Here is a 15,634-nt window from a genome sequence, read left to right on the forward strand (position 1 = left end):
TTAATGAGCTCCTGGTGCTGTTGGCAGAGGTTAGCTAGTTAATGAATAGCAGGCCATTAACGATAGAAGCTGCAAATGACGCGGAAAATTGGCGGTTGATTACCCCTGGCCAGCTGCTGGGGAATGTAGACCGCCAGCCGTTGTGCAATGTGGCGATGAAACCAGAGGACCAAATTTCCTCCAGGTTGAAGTTGTTAGAAGATTTGTCTGCCCAGTTTTGGACTTCCTACCGCCAGGAGATTTTGCCGAAGTTATTGAGGTTGTCTAAGTGGAAAGATGAAATGGCGGAGCCGCTAGCTGACGGAGATGTAGTGCTGGTTACCAGTACAAATCCGCTGATGAGATGTCTGCGGATGGGCCGTGTGACAAGGATTGAAGATGGGAGAAAGACTGCAAGAGTCTTGTTCAGGCTGACAGATAAATCTCCCCTGGAGGAACATGCTGTATCAGTCAGGCAGTTATTAAAAATTATGATTAATAATTGATTCTTATTTTATGAAAATTGAGAATTTTTTTTTTAGTAAAAAGCCACATTTTCATATGCTTATTTTTATGCCTAAAATAAGAATCAATCGAAATGCGATTAATTTTTATTCTATTTCATATGCTCAAATTTATTTTTATTGAGTCTAATTTCTTTTCAAAAGTACAATTCATTATAAAACTTACCTGAAAAGTTTACCAAAAAAGAATAAATGTGTCCAGGTTGCGTGATTCGATATTTATTCTAAGAAAAAATCAAGTATTTTTTTTAGCAGATTTTCTTTAAAATTACATATGAATTTCAATCAAGTAAAACATTTATTCGGATCAAGGAATGATTGAAAATTCATATTTAAATTCTCATTTTTTTTTACAAAAAAAAAAAAAAAATTGGTATTTTTTTCATAATTTTGATGGAAATTCTAACAAAGATATTATTATTATTTTGCTATTATCTAAGTATTGAAAAGTTTTATTGTTGATTAAGATAGTTACAGTTCTTATTCATTAAGTTTGAAAAACTTTCTGCCCAAGGATTTTGAAATTTTTTTTCTTACTACTCTTTTTGATGCTTAACAAATTTAGTTTTAAGTACCTATAAATCTTAATTTTCTTGTCTAAGATTTATTTCGTTATATGTTCTTACCATTATTTGTTTACATTTCAACCAGATTTCGTAGGTACTTATTGATTTATTAATAATGATTTATTACCTATTGATTATGAAATGATTATTAACCAGTATAAGTTGTTATATTTACAACATCATGATTAATAGGATTGTCCATTTTAGGATTTTGTGTATGTGATCTTGTGAGTGTCATGTGCCTGGAATATTGTATGGTACAAACCAATCCCCATCCTTCTGTCCTAAAATGTGAGGTATTATGAGTCCTAGTGAGGAGTATAATATTGTGTATGCATTTCACGGGGTTTCATTTAGTTAGGAACAAAAATTGTCATGTTTTTAGGGATGTGGCCATTCTCATGTGATTATGGTGAGTTGAGTTTAGTGAGAAATGTTGCTAGTGCTCATCGCAAAAAAAATCTTGAATCTCGTTAAGGAAGTTAATTTGACTTTCAAACGGGGGGTGTGTCTTAACCTCTTTTCGAGGAAGCTTTGTGTTTATCAAGATCGAAATTAATTCCCTTATTCACAATTCCAATTCAGCGCAAATGTCGTCTTTGTTTGACTTTCCTTTCCTAAAGAGACGCGGCATGGAATGTTGTTTATGTTTTGATGTGTCCACGTTCTTTACTTTTGAATGATATGTGAGTGGATGAAGATTTCGGAGAATAAAGTCGGGCCTATCATTGGTCTCATAGTGCGTGAACAACCCTAGTATACCAGGGGCTTTAACCATAAGAACTTCAGGTAGATTTTGTTCATTTTATTTAAATTGAATGGCGTATAGGACGGATTTATTAAGTTTAAAAGGCTTTAGCCAGCTAAACATGAAACTTTATTATGATTCAATTATTATGTTTTAGTAATTTTTATGTGCCTTTATTTTGCATTTAACAATGATCTATTAAACCAAATAATTTTCCTTTAAAGCCAAAGTACCCAAAGATTCTTAACCGTAGAAAAAAAGCAAATAATATTACGTGGTTATAAAAACTGGAATTTTGTATTAATTGATTTTGTAATTTCAGGACTTTGAAATAGTTTGTATCAATAAATCTATACTCAAACCTGCTGTTGAAACTTGATGGTTCCTGGTATTGGGGGTTTTTGTCCGTCAAACTAAGATCTCTAGAACTTCCCGCAAATTCGGAAGTCACACTTAACCAAAGTGTCATGGTTAAGACAGTTGGTTTAGACAAGGAGTCTCCACTGGGCCAACCAATAGTTACTAAGAAATAATTTTGTTCATCGTCATTGAGGATAGACAACAATTTATCGTCCATTGTCTTATCTCTTAAGGAAATTTATAAATGTAGATTGTATATTTAGACGCAGTGTGTAGAATTTTTACCACATATCGCTTATCACACAGGGATATTATGGGACACCGAAAGTTAGTGAACTAACCAAGTAACAAATGACGTTGAGCTTACTAATAAGATAATTTGGTTTCAAAACTTTGGGTACGATGATAATTTAAAGTCTAATGTCCCCTCCCTCCTTCCCGATTATCAGAGCTTTATAGAAAAGGACCAAATTTGGTGTTTTTTTATTCTAACAAATATTATTAACGATGTTACTCAATCCACAATGTTTGGTTACCCTGATTTAAGACCTTTTCAAAAGTTTTATTTGCAGTTAAAATTTTTTTTTAGAATGAAGAGACTGATATGTCAACATAATATATCGATTATTTTGGATCTTCAATCAATATATAGCTGACTTTAATTGTTTTCATTGGAGAAAATAGCACTATAAGCATTGGAATATAAATTAAGTACCCAAAATGCTTGGAAATATATTATCTTGTTGTTGTCATAAAAGCTTTGAGCACTTTTATTAAATCTCAATTGATTGGTTTAAACAATAACTGTATTGAAACTTTTTAAATGCTTATTATTTTCTCTTTATTGGTTATTGAGTTTTTTTTATCGTCGATTTTCTTTTCGATTAAAATCTCTGATTTTGGCGGATTTGCAAATGTGCGGTTGTGAATCTACACCATACATTATTTCCACAAGGTCAAAAACTTAATTACCTCACCAAATTTTTTAAATGGGTAAAATTAAGGAATACAGAGATAGGTAATGGAGATAAAATATCATGGAAGCAGAGATATGACTATGGAAGATTTTTAATTTTCTATCAGAATTAAAATACACGACTCTTCTCTTTCTTTGTTTTTAAATTGCTTAAGTCAATAGTGGGACCGGTGGTGAGGGGGGGGGGGGGTGGGTTGTTATCGTTATATTAGCCAGCTAGGAGTAGCATTTTATCAGGGTAAATGAGAATCTCTCACAATATCCACATGTTATACATCCATTATCCCAAAACAACTATGTTAAGTCTTTCAATTCGTTGATAACATAGAATTATTTTTTTAAAGAAAGAATTTTGGAATTTGATTTTTCTACCAAAAAATCTATTTCTATGGAAACATGGATATGTTATTGAAAATAAATTTTAGTTTCCAGATATTTTATATTAAATTTATCTTAGCCCAAATTGAAGATTTATAAAATTCTACTCTTCATAGCTTGGGCGTATTTGAGTGAAGATTAATTTATCTTTAGTTCACCTTTCCTCGAAATATCCCAATTTAAACTACCATTTTGTCTAATTGTATATTATTAAAAGTTTCTGGAAATATTTCATTGGTATAAGATGACATATGAAATGGATCAAAAAGGGTATTTTAAGATGTTTGGATAATTCAGGTCTTAAAAAGATAATATTAGAAAAATACAGAAATTAAGACAGAAAGTAATTTTCTTCATAATTAAAGTTAAAAAGGACTTTCCCCCATTTCAATATAAAGGGCGTGCGCCCTTATCTTAGTAGGGCAATTTGGTTTGAAAGGGGAGCGGGGAGGTTCTTATATTACAACGAAGAAAATTTTAGTCCTTGGCAGTAATTGAAAAACGTTATCTTGAACTATTTTTAAATATAATATTTACCACCTACCAAAGGAAGAATTACACATTAAAGATTTGTTTAAGGAGTGATATTTATTTATTGTCTATTGATCATCGATAAACATATTGAATTAAACGGTTTGTGAAAACATCAAGTTCTGTTGAATATTAGACCGTAAATCTTTGATAGATTTGGTATTCCTTAAAAAGCGACATTTTTTTTATTTTTTTCTATTTATAAAATATGATACTATAGCTTTTTTTTACAAGCAAGCTTTAAAAAATATACATGACAATAAATTGAAATTAACACTTTTATTGTACATTAGTTGATTTAAAGTCCTTACCATGAACCAGGTATCTTAAGGGATAAGACAATAGACTATATTTTGTTATGGATCTATAATAGTGATAATTATCTGTAGATTAAAACTATTGGTTGGAAAGTTACTACTGTACTACTATACTTGGAACCAACCAATCAAAAGTACCCATTGGTTCTTATAAACTTAACGCTTAAGTTGTTGGTATTTTCTGTTTTGTAGGGACCTTAATATTAGGGGTCACCGGAGGGGGTGGGAATTTTTGTCTCAATTTGCAGTCATTATGTAGTCAAAGATATTCATGGTGTCAGGGATAAGACAATGGAGGATAAGTTTATGTTGTTTATTATACCGTAACCTTTAGAAGCTGGTGAATATTGGGGAATTGAAGGGTTGTAGATTGATTTCATCATTTTCCCTGAGAATATTATAAACCTATAATTATCAGTATCAAAATAAAGTATATTGAACTCTCATTTAATGTTTAATTAAAATCACTGTATCCATAGTTGAATTTTAACTATAAGATTACTTGATATAATAGCCAATTAAATATAATCATTCTGTGAATTAAAGAAGGTATTCTTGTTAAATAATTAATCAGATAATATAAAAATTCATAAGTTTGACAAATAGAGGAGCATTCTAATTTTTTTTGAAGCTCTGCATAGTGCCTGTAAGAAAGGAGATAAATTTAAAAACTTTTTGCCAAAGTATTCCGAATCACGTCATATTATAATAGATCAGTATTCCACAATGACATCATTCAGGATTTTTGATCTGAAAAAGCTTAATTGTTTGGTAAATAGAGTAGCAAAACTGCTCTACAAATAACTCAAAACGGACGGTCACAACCTTTCACTTTATATCCTAAATTTTGATGAAAATAACTCTTGTTTATTTCCAGATGGCGAGAGGAAAAGGCCAAAAAAGACGCAGAACGCAAACTAGCCGAAGAAAAACGACTGGCAGAGGAAAAACGGCGCGAAGAGGAACGAAAACGGGAGGAAGAGAAGCGCAAAGAGGAGGAGAGAAAGAGAGAGGAGGAACGTCGGAGAGAGGAGGAAAGACGGAGGGAGGAGGAGAGGCGCAGGGAGGAGGAGAGAAGAAGAGAGGAGGAAAGAAGAAGGGAAGAGGAAAAGAGAAAGAAAGCAGAGCAACAACACAGCTCAGGTAAGAGGAACGTTTAAATTTTGCTAGTTTTCGAACCTTTAACATTAAAGTACAACATTTCCTGGAAATCCGCGTTTTAAGCTTTTGAATATCCCATGTTAAGGAATAACATGACGAAATGCTCAAAATTAAATAAATACTTAAATATTATGTAAATCATATGCGCGTGGAAGGGTAGTGTCTTTCTAAAATAATAGATTTGGTAGAACAGCCTTTCCATTTTTTCACCTCTACAAAAATGTACACCCCCTTGGTTGATCCATGTGCACGCCACTGGTGAAAAGCCTGTTTTAGAACCTTAAATGTCAAGATACAAATTATGCTTTAATTTAGTGGGGGATATTGTGTATTGTAGAACAATTATTTAATTTTGAATCATTAAATGTAATATTCTTTACACTTATTTATCTCATAGACATGACAAAAAAATCAGAAATGCTATAAGAAAGACTCACGGACAAAGCAAGTATGTAGATTGGCGTAGCTACGCTTTGAACGATGTAAAACGTCCACCCTTGAGTTTATGTGAACCGATACAAAAATCTAAAAAAAATCTGCACAGATTTGAAAATGTTTTTTTTGCATGAACCTTTTCAAGATAGACGTTCGTTCAGTTTAGCAACTAATTAGATTTTTAGCAAAAAACAAACAAATAGCGCTGCAATAACAAAATCAACAGATTTTCTAAAGAAAAATATAATTTAAATAAATTTAAATCATCTTGTATATGATTTTTTGATTTTAAACAATTTAAATACCTACCAATTAAAAACTAATTCAAAGGTGACTGTCGAACGTATTAACTTATTCAAGATATAGAGGTGCTTTGCCACTATAAATATCAATATTTGACAATATTAGAAATTTTTGCTATAGTTTTACATTGAATTGTAGTTTTTTGAATGGTTAAACATACTGATAAGTATCGTGTAGAGAGAAAGGGATAATAACACAAAAAGAGAAAAGAGAGAGAAAGAGAGATAGGCATGAGAGAAAGAAAGAGAGTAGAACATAGAAAGAGAAAAGAGAGCGCTATGAGACGAAAAAGTGACTTAAGTTATATGCATAAAAAGCACAATTGTATAAATCTTATTATATCTTATCTTATACGTGTTTTAAAAGGCTAATTTGCATTTTAGAAATCCATAATAATGTATATTTTTCAAGAACTTACATTTTATTTCTTAACTAAAGAGGAAATCTTACTTTAAACAAAAAAAATAAAAATATCTACTCTTGACATAGTTACTCTCTGATATTTGCATAGACTTTAAATTGCAACCCCGGCGTGACTACGACTTTGCAAGATTATCTATTAGCAAAAAAACAATGTAAAACTTGAAAGGCAAATAATCTGTATTCAACTAATGGCTGCTTTAAAGCTTCCCTAGACCAATTTAATTTTTGATCCAGCCTTTTTAGAGAACTTAGCGCACACAAAGCCAGCTAGACATCCAATTACTTTATTATATAGGATTTAATAATTGTTCAAGGTACTAGCCCTCTAATCAGGGATTTTTTTATTTTTCTCAAAAAAAAATAATGTTTATTGCTATTATTAGCGTAAATTTTAAAACATTTTTACAAAAAAAAATATAAAAGTTTGCATTATCCCCCCCACTTCCTGGGAAACTACTAGTTTAAAATGACCATAAAGATATACTTAACATACATCTTTATTATTAGATAGTGCAGTTTATAGCCACTTCAAATATGCACTTTTTTTCTTCACCTTAGAACTAAAAGAAAAATGCTTTTGGAGACAAAAAAATTTTCCAGTATGGCTTTTTAAACCGATTAATACCCGCTAGATTAAAACCATACTGTAATCATGTATCGTATTAAAGACAATGTTCTACGAATAATAAAATCATATAAAAAATAATACCAGTTTTGTTGGCTCGGGCTTAAGATTTTAATAACTATCGAAATGAATGAGTTCTAACAGCTTTTTTTCTGAACCTTCTGATAGGTCCTGGGGTGGTATAAGGCTATTTCTTTCTATATGTTATTCTTCGGATGGTTTTAAGCTATTTCTCTGCTCCGTCTCTATCCTATTAAATACAAAGGGGCGAATCCGCTAGTTTCTGCAAAAATAACTGAGCGGGGCATGACAATGGCTGATGAATTAATGTAGATCCAATGTCCCCTCCCTCCCTGTATATTTCCCAAAGGGCGTATTCAACAATATTGAAGAAAATGATTATTTATGTAAATATAGCAGAAATGAATTTTTTAACACTAAATTAAAAACAAATTAGGTATGAATATTACAATTTACAATATTTTAGAATTTTTAAAACACGGCCACAAAACGCCCATAGATACCTTGATATAAAAAAATCATACCTAACTGTTACATGAATCGTCATGCTGAGTTGGAAATCGATAGGACTGTTCAAACATGCCAAAATTAACGATAAGATATATTCATAGTAATAAAAATCTTCGCTTATTAAAATAAATTTATACTCATAGGTTTTAAACCGAACACAGTAATAGTGTCTGACTGATTATGACGTAACAAAAAAAATTAGCCAATGAGAGGCCGTTATTGACCAATGGTTAAATTTATAGTGGCCTCTCATTGGCTAATTTTTTTTGTTCCGTCATAATCAGTCAGACACTATTACTGTTTTTTTTAAACCTTTTAATTTAGAACTGCAAGATCAGCAATAGGCCCAACCAAAATTTTTAAAAATCAATGAAAACAAAAAAATGTGTCTAAGTACACAATGTATCAGAGTTAGTAAGTGACGGAATTTAAGAATGATATTTATAGAGATACTACGCAACATAAATTATTAAACCCTGAAAATGGATTTATTATTACTTAGATGTTGCACCAGATTTTCATGTACTCTAAACAAGTGATACTGACAGCTTACTAAAATAACGATACCCCCCCCCCCATCCAAACAATTTACTCGATCCCCTTTCCTTTCTGCTGAATGAACGAATTGACCAATAAATGAGGTCCATGTTAGCAACCTAAATTTCCCCCTGTCAGTATATCCACATACAAGGTGCGCCACATAAAACCGGACTTTTTCTAAATTGTAAACAAATTAACATAAAATCGTCAATTTAAAAGATTTTATTAAATTTTAAAAACTGGGAAGCAAACTAGGTATATGACTATTAGATCATTGAATAAAATCACCGCCATCATCAATCACCGCCTCTACCTGCCTCCTCAACCGCCGGCAGTGCCAGGTCAAAATGTACCTGTCCAAGCTGGCGAAGTTCTCCTTGATAGTGGCAATGAGGGAGGTCTTTGTGGTATGAGCACGTCTATTGGTGCATGCTTCAAAGTAGCTCCAGGCCCAAAAGTCCATTGAATTAAGATCGGGCTGCTGGGAGGCCACATTTCCTTAGGATTATGAGTAACCGCAGGATCCAAATTCACCCAACTTTCAAGCTACCCTTTGACACGGAGGCCTTTATTTGTACCACAGTTGAGCTAGAACGACGTTCTATACCTTTTTGGAAATGGCATGAAGATTCAGCTAGGGTTGTCAGCGCAATCTATAGTCTAAAATGAGTTTTTAAGTTCCATATGGGTCTTTAACGTCGAGAACCGAGAAATTTTCACGATTTTACACGATTTTTGACATCTCTAAATCTGCCACGTTTCACTTTGCCGAAGTATTACAGCTAAGCCATTTTAGATAGAGAGCTCTAGTCTTTTCTAGTGTCTTACTTATGTATCTAACAGTATCCCCAGCAAGTTACATAACTCTACCTCATCTACAGATGGGCTGAGGTCCGATTTAGTGGGCCCTAGTCGAGAATCCCGATTATATCACCAGCGCATTTCGAATCTGCCTTGTTGAACATAAGCGCGGCCAGCTCGGAGTACGAGCCCATCTTCGACCAAAGATTTTTTTTGTGCTTAAAGGTCATTACCTAAGCTTTTTATAGTGGGGTCAAACGTCCTGATTGGTCAAGTAGTTTTGACACTATGACCGTTTTAAAAAAGTCCGGTTTTATGTGGCGCACCCTGTATATTCTATGTCCATTAATATTCAACTCTGAAATATGAAATTTAGTGTTCATAAGCCTGTGAGCATATATATTTAATGCATATTGTTTACCTTTTATAGATATAAAACTAGGATAATAATGTCCAAAAGAAGCGAAGCTTAAACAAATCTAAAACCAGGGATCTTAAGGGAAAAGATAATGGACTTTAAATTGATATAAGAAACTTATCAAATTTAATATAGGTGAAGAAATGTAATATGTAATTTTGGGTACTAGTGTAATTTGTATTCCTATGGCTCATCCCTTCCTTTCTTAATCTCTCTTTCAAACCTTTGTATTGACAGCCTCAGGGTTAATTTTGGAGTAGCTGCGCTATAGTTATAGTTTGTAGAAGGGCGGTGTCCGGAATTGATTTTGATCTACTTAATTTCATACAAGATGCTGTGTGTTCATACAAAATTAAGCAATAATAAAAACTAGCCAATGATTTAATTAATCAAAGCTATATAATGTTTTAATTTATTATCTTTTTTAGTGGATTTTTCTAACTCCAGCTCTTGATGAGATAAATATTCAGCTTATTTTAATTATTATTTCTACTACGGTTTCAGAGATTTTACTGGACATAATAGTATTATTTTTCATATTGCTAAAACATATGTGTATTACCTCTAGGGAGGGCGAGGACGATAAAGATTAATTTAATTTACAACCATTTAACCTCCTAATATTTATGATAGTGCTGAATTTAAAAAAAATAGAAATAGTGAGAATATCAAATTATCATCTATTATCTTATCCCTTCTTCCATGATTATATCTATGCTTGAAGTTGCCCATAAAACATAAATTCGATTTGCTTGCCTATATACATTAGCGTACCCACAGATTTATCCATTTTAAAGAAAGAAACCGGCACTGGGATTTGTTTGCCTTTAAATATTAGCGTATCCACGGATTTAGCCATGTTAAAGAATAGAAAATTGTCCCAAATTTTTGCTTGCCTATACAAATTACCTAGTAGCGTACCCATAGATTTAACAATGACAAAGAGTAGAAACCGGACACTAAGATTTGCTTGCCTATATTCATTAGCGTACCCACAGATTTATCCATGTTATAGAGTAGAAACCTGACCTTATGATTTGCTTGCCTATATAGAAATACATTTGCGTACCCACTGAATCATAGATTTATGCATGTTGAACTAGGTATAAAAACCGGACACTATAAAATCAATATCACCCAACAAGGTCTTAAATAAGGTCCGTTTTTTTACTACAAATATAGCTCAATCCTCGTGGATACCCTCATAAACATAATTATATATTTCTACATACATGTAGTAGATATTTTAATTTATAGTTATTGAAAAATATATTAAGTAAATATAGTAAAATATATATTTAAGGAAACATATATTTGTTTTAAAAGAGTTCGTATGTGCTTTGCTGTTAATTTATAAATTTTAAGTAACTTTGTTTTAAAAAAAAAGAATCCTATAATCTACCAGGGATAAGAAAATGAAGAAAAATTTATGCTGATATACAAAATAACCCCTTTTGTATATTATTGGTTAAAACGGTTGAATACTTGAAGTTAATGAACCAACCAATAAAAATTTAATTTAAAAATTTTAAGTTTTTAAGCAACGAACTTCTGTACTAGTATAATCTACAGTTCAATATCCCCTCCCTTCCCAAAATCTACACTTAATTTGTTGAAAATTTTATTAACCTTGTTTTAGGTTCCATACCTGTGGGTATAGTGAGTGCCCGCCAGCGGACAGACCTCCCCTCAAGCTCTTTGCCACTGTCCAGAGGGGATATGGGCTCTATAGCCCTACCTCCCTCCGGTCCTTTGGTCTCTAGCTGTAAGTGTTATATAATAAAAGAAGCGAAGCTATTCTATAATTTGAAATGTTCGTCTCCTCCGTCTGTAACGTAATTAGGATAATGTGAATTTCTCTGCTGCTGTTCAAGATAGACGGCAGATTTTTAGTGTAGATTCACTTTATACATGGTCATGAGCATGGCAGGTGTAATTTACTTGTCTGTCGGTCTGACGCTCTAAAAATCAATAAATATGTGTCGTTTCGAATTTTATAGTTTTATGACTCTTAACATCTGCTCTATAACTTACTTTATCCGTGTGTCCATCCTTCTGTACTGCCTTTCCTATGGATATCATCAATGCTTTAAATTATAGAATATGATTGTAGGTATACAGGTTGTTTAGCTTTTCTGTTTTAAACTCATTTATTTCTAAGTTTGGTAATTACTATAAAATTTTGTGTTTATAATTATATTATTTTTTCAGCCGCTACATCATGGTCAACTGGGCCACCACCACCTCCCCCACCCCCGGGTTGGGGCCTACCACCTCCTGGGGCCTCCCCGCTGACTCCCTACCCCCCACCGCCGGGCGCCAGTCCTTGGTCACTCCCTCCCGGTCATCCCGCCATGATGGGACCGATCCCGATGGGCTACCAGCTGGCCAAGGACCCGATGACCGGCCAAATTCTGCTGATTCCGACAGATCCTGCCATTGCGGCGGCGGCAGCCGGCCAACGGCCCCCTCTACCCCCGCCCTGGGCGGATTATCCGCCGACTTCGGCGAGTTCGCAGCTGCATCATCATATGCTGTTGCAACAACAATATCTACATGATAAACAACAGGTAGTGGCAAGATAGATAGATAATTAAAAAGATATCTATATAGACAGACAGCTAATTAGATAGATAGAAAATTGAAGCTAGAAGAAAAATTACATTTTAAACGATTATTTAAATATAAGATTAAATATGACGATTTACAAGATTGTAAAGTTTGGTTAAATATAATCATTTTGCCTTAAGCTATTTTTTGCGAGGAATATATTTTGCACTAATACTAAGGAGAGAATTGAAAACACTAAAAAACAAATAAATTATCTCTGTGTCTGTAATCCTTTCCTTTTTATTTATTATATAAAGTAGTAAGCTTTTTTTTGTCTGTAGCGAAGGTTCTCGCTAACCGCTAAACCGATATGGTTCTCCTTTACAGTGAAGCTTCTTATTGGTCCTTGGGTGGTTTTAGGCTATTTTATTTTTTATAATTAAGCAGCCACTAGTCCTTATAATAAAGTAAAAGGATGTTTGTTTGTTTGTCTGTTTGTACCGAAGGATCTCGATAACCGCTGAACTGATCGGTCTCTCCAAAACAGGGTAGCTTCTCATAGGTCCTGGAAAGGTTTATTACTATTTTTGGGGAGGGTACCACCACCTCCCAATAGAAATTGCCCCTAGAAAAAAATTCCCCCCCCCCCCAAAAAAAAAATATTTTTTTTTACTTTTATTAAAATCTAAATAAAAATATTGGTTTTGGGATTCAATTCTCCCCTCCTCAAGTGCCCTTAGAGGCCTCTAGGGGGCGAAGCCGCTAGTACTATGATATTTCTCTATGAATATGTGTCCTGTGTGTCTGAGATGCTATGATATTTCGCGCACTCTAAAATTAACCCTTGACATTTGCCCCATACTTAGTGTTCTCTCCCGTCAACAAAAGGAATCGTTTTCCATATTTTAAACTTTTCAACATTTAGGGTTGGTCCGTGCGTCCGTCTATCAGTATATCACTGAAATTGACAATTTTGTTAGGTGGCTTATTTTAAATTCAGTAATTTTTAGATTTATCAGAAAATTAATGATTAAAGTTCTGCAACTTTTGCGTAAACAGGGATTATAGTCTTTGTCTTAGGAGTGAGAGGATAAGTTATTTGAAAAAAAGGTTCCTTTTGGGATTTAGTTTCAAGAGACCACCTGGAGGCCTGCAGCACCTGTTGGCAAAATCCAAATTTATTTTAAATATAAGAAAACTACATCCCAATAGAAAACTTTTGCCAATCAATGTATCCTCTTACTCATAAGAAAAAGCCTATATTCCCTGTTTGCTTAAAAGTGTCAGAACCCCCCTGTATTAAATATATCCATAGTAACTATGAAAATGATCTAATTTTATCATATGATTATTACTTTTACTTTCATTTAAACTTTACATTAAAACAAGTACAATCAAATATACTTTCATTAACGGAAAGCTTCTTTAAATAGACTTTCAAATGTATTAAAGGAAGCTTTGAAAATTTTGCCTTTAATTGATTCTTTTTTTTATTAATCTACAAATCTTTCTTCTCCATAGAGGGGGGGGGGGGAATTAGACAGACTCTAAATTTCACTGGTACACACATTTTTATAATTACGTTATTTTATGCATTGGCCAAAAAATTTGGGATACTTTTAGTATATTTCCAAAATAGTAGTGTCAAAGCTTTCCAATTAAAAGTTTTAATCTGCAGATTTAAATTTATCGTCCATTAGAGCCCTTGCTAAATCCAAGTAAGAAAATCAGAATTCTTAGAATAGCTGCGTTTATTTAAATTTAACTTTGATTACGCTCAAACATGTTTCAAAGATTTATCTGGATTTTTCTCAATACAGTATTTTCACGTTTTTTCTGAACTGCTAGAAAAATGTATAAAAAGATCTTTTTCTCGTTCTTAAGGACTTCAAAGATACGAGGATATAATAGGCCTTAAATTAGACATTACAATGGTTTATAATTATTGGGGTGTACAGTACATTAATTCATTGTCCATTGTCTTATCACTATCCTAATATTTTCTTTTTGACCTATTTCTTTTACAGCTTTATTAATGCTTGTTTATTTATTTTTTTGTAAATATATTTGTAGAAAAACCTTGATTCTAAAAATTAAGGATAAATTAAACTAGTAACACAAAAATCTAAGTTAATTTTTGGTTAAATATGTATTAAACTGAACCCTTAGTATTATAAGCGAAGCTTTTCTAAACAATTATAGTATGTCCGTTTGTCTGTCCAAGTGATGTAAATTTAAATATTGGTAAAGCAATCTTCCCTTATAAAGAAGTAATATTTTTTTGTTAGTATGTTTGGTAAGACCTTACTTACCACTGAACCATTTTAGAATCTATTTTCTCGTATTCATTCGAATCCGGTGGATAGGAACCGGTTCTCATCCATACGAAAAAACTATGTCTAGCATCGTATTATATCCAGTTTTCTACGAATATAGAAATGTACAATCATAAGATTAAAACCAGTTTTTATAGCCGGTGCCTCCGGCACCTCGGGGCTAAAAAAACTAGTTTTAATCTTATAATTGTACATTCTATATCCGCGGAAAGCCGTTTATAATACGATGCGAGAAATAACTATTAAAGAAGATTTTTAAAGTTTATTATACTTTTTCATAAAATAAAGGTATTAACTTCTAATTGCTATGCTACCTACTTATGGCTTTAATTGTCCTTGATAAAGTAAAGAATTGTTTTACTTTATGGCATAATAATTATCTGTAATAATATAATTATTGTCATGGTTAAAAACGGAGTTCTTGTAAAAACGTTCATTTAAAAAAAACAGCAATCTTCTTCTTATAACACAAAGAAGTATTTGTAAAATATTAATCTAAATTGATTGTACTTTCAAAGGAAACCTTATAAATGTTATGGGTTGGTTTTAAGCTATTTTTTTTACCTCCACATTCCTTCCCTAAAGGCTAGGGGTCAAGCAACTAGTTTCATACAAAGTAGCTAAATGTATGTTAGTAGGGAGGGGACATTGGACTATAAATTATAGTGGTATCCAAAGATTTCTTGACACGTTCTCTTATTCGTCTATAGGGATTTAAAGTAGTGTTAAATCAAGATATATTCAAAGAAAACGAAAAAATTTGCGTCTTCCTAAATTTTTTTTTTATAATAATCATTATAAGGGAAAGAAAGGGTTGTCGATTAATTGAACATTGTCTAAACACCTTGATAAGAAAACAGAGTTAAATTTTCACAAGAGGATGTCTTGGCTCACTGATTTACAAACACAGAGCAGACAACCAACTAAAAAATAGAGTAAAAAATAAGAGATTCAATAAAGAGGAATTGGATTCGCACAACATTTAAAAGGATTGCTTCTCCTCCTGATAAATAGATTAAAACCTGCCCTCTTTTTTTATCTTTTTTTTTTGCATATAATTTAAATTTGGAAGCTATGATTCAATAAACCACAAAAAAATGTAACTTAAAACCAACTTTAGTATTTTTTCTTC

At 32.5% G+C, this 15,634-nt stretch overlaps 1 protein-coding gene across 2 annotated transcripts in view; it reads left to right on the forward strand.

The window, feature by feature from the left end:
* The window catches only part of LOC145326736 (uncharacterized), a 126,004-nt gene that overhangs the window by 73,163 nt on the left and 37,207 nt on the right, over nucleotides 1-15,634 (forward strand). For both annotated transcript variants that reach the window (XM_080170117.1, XM_080170118.1), the window contains exons 10-12: nucleotides 5,257-5,522; nucleotides 11,256-11,381; nucleotides 11,828-12,186. In XM_080170117.1, coding sequence (XP_080026243.1) covers nucleotides 5,257-5,522; nucleotides 11,256-11,381; nucleotides 11,828-12,186 — 751 coding nt within the window. The remainder of the gene's footprint in view (nucleotides 1-5,256; nucleotides 5,523-11,255; nucleotides 11,382-11,827; nucleotides 12,187-15,634) is intronic.

This window comes from Acartia tonsa, chromosome 8 (genome assembly GCF_053477335.1).
Source record: "Acartia tonsa isolate MP-2025a chromosome 8, ASM5347733v1, whole genome shotgun sequence".
NCBI classification, from domain to species: Eukaryota; Metazoa; Arthropoda; class Copepoda; order Calanoida; family Acartiidae; genus Acartia; species Acartia tonsa.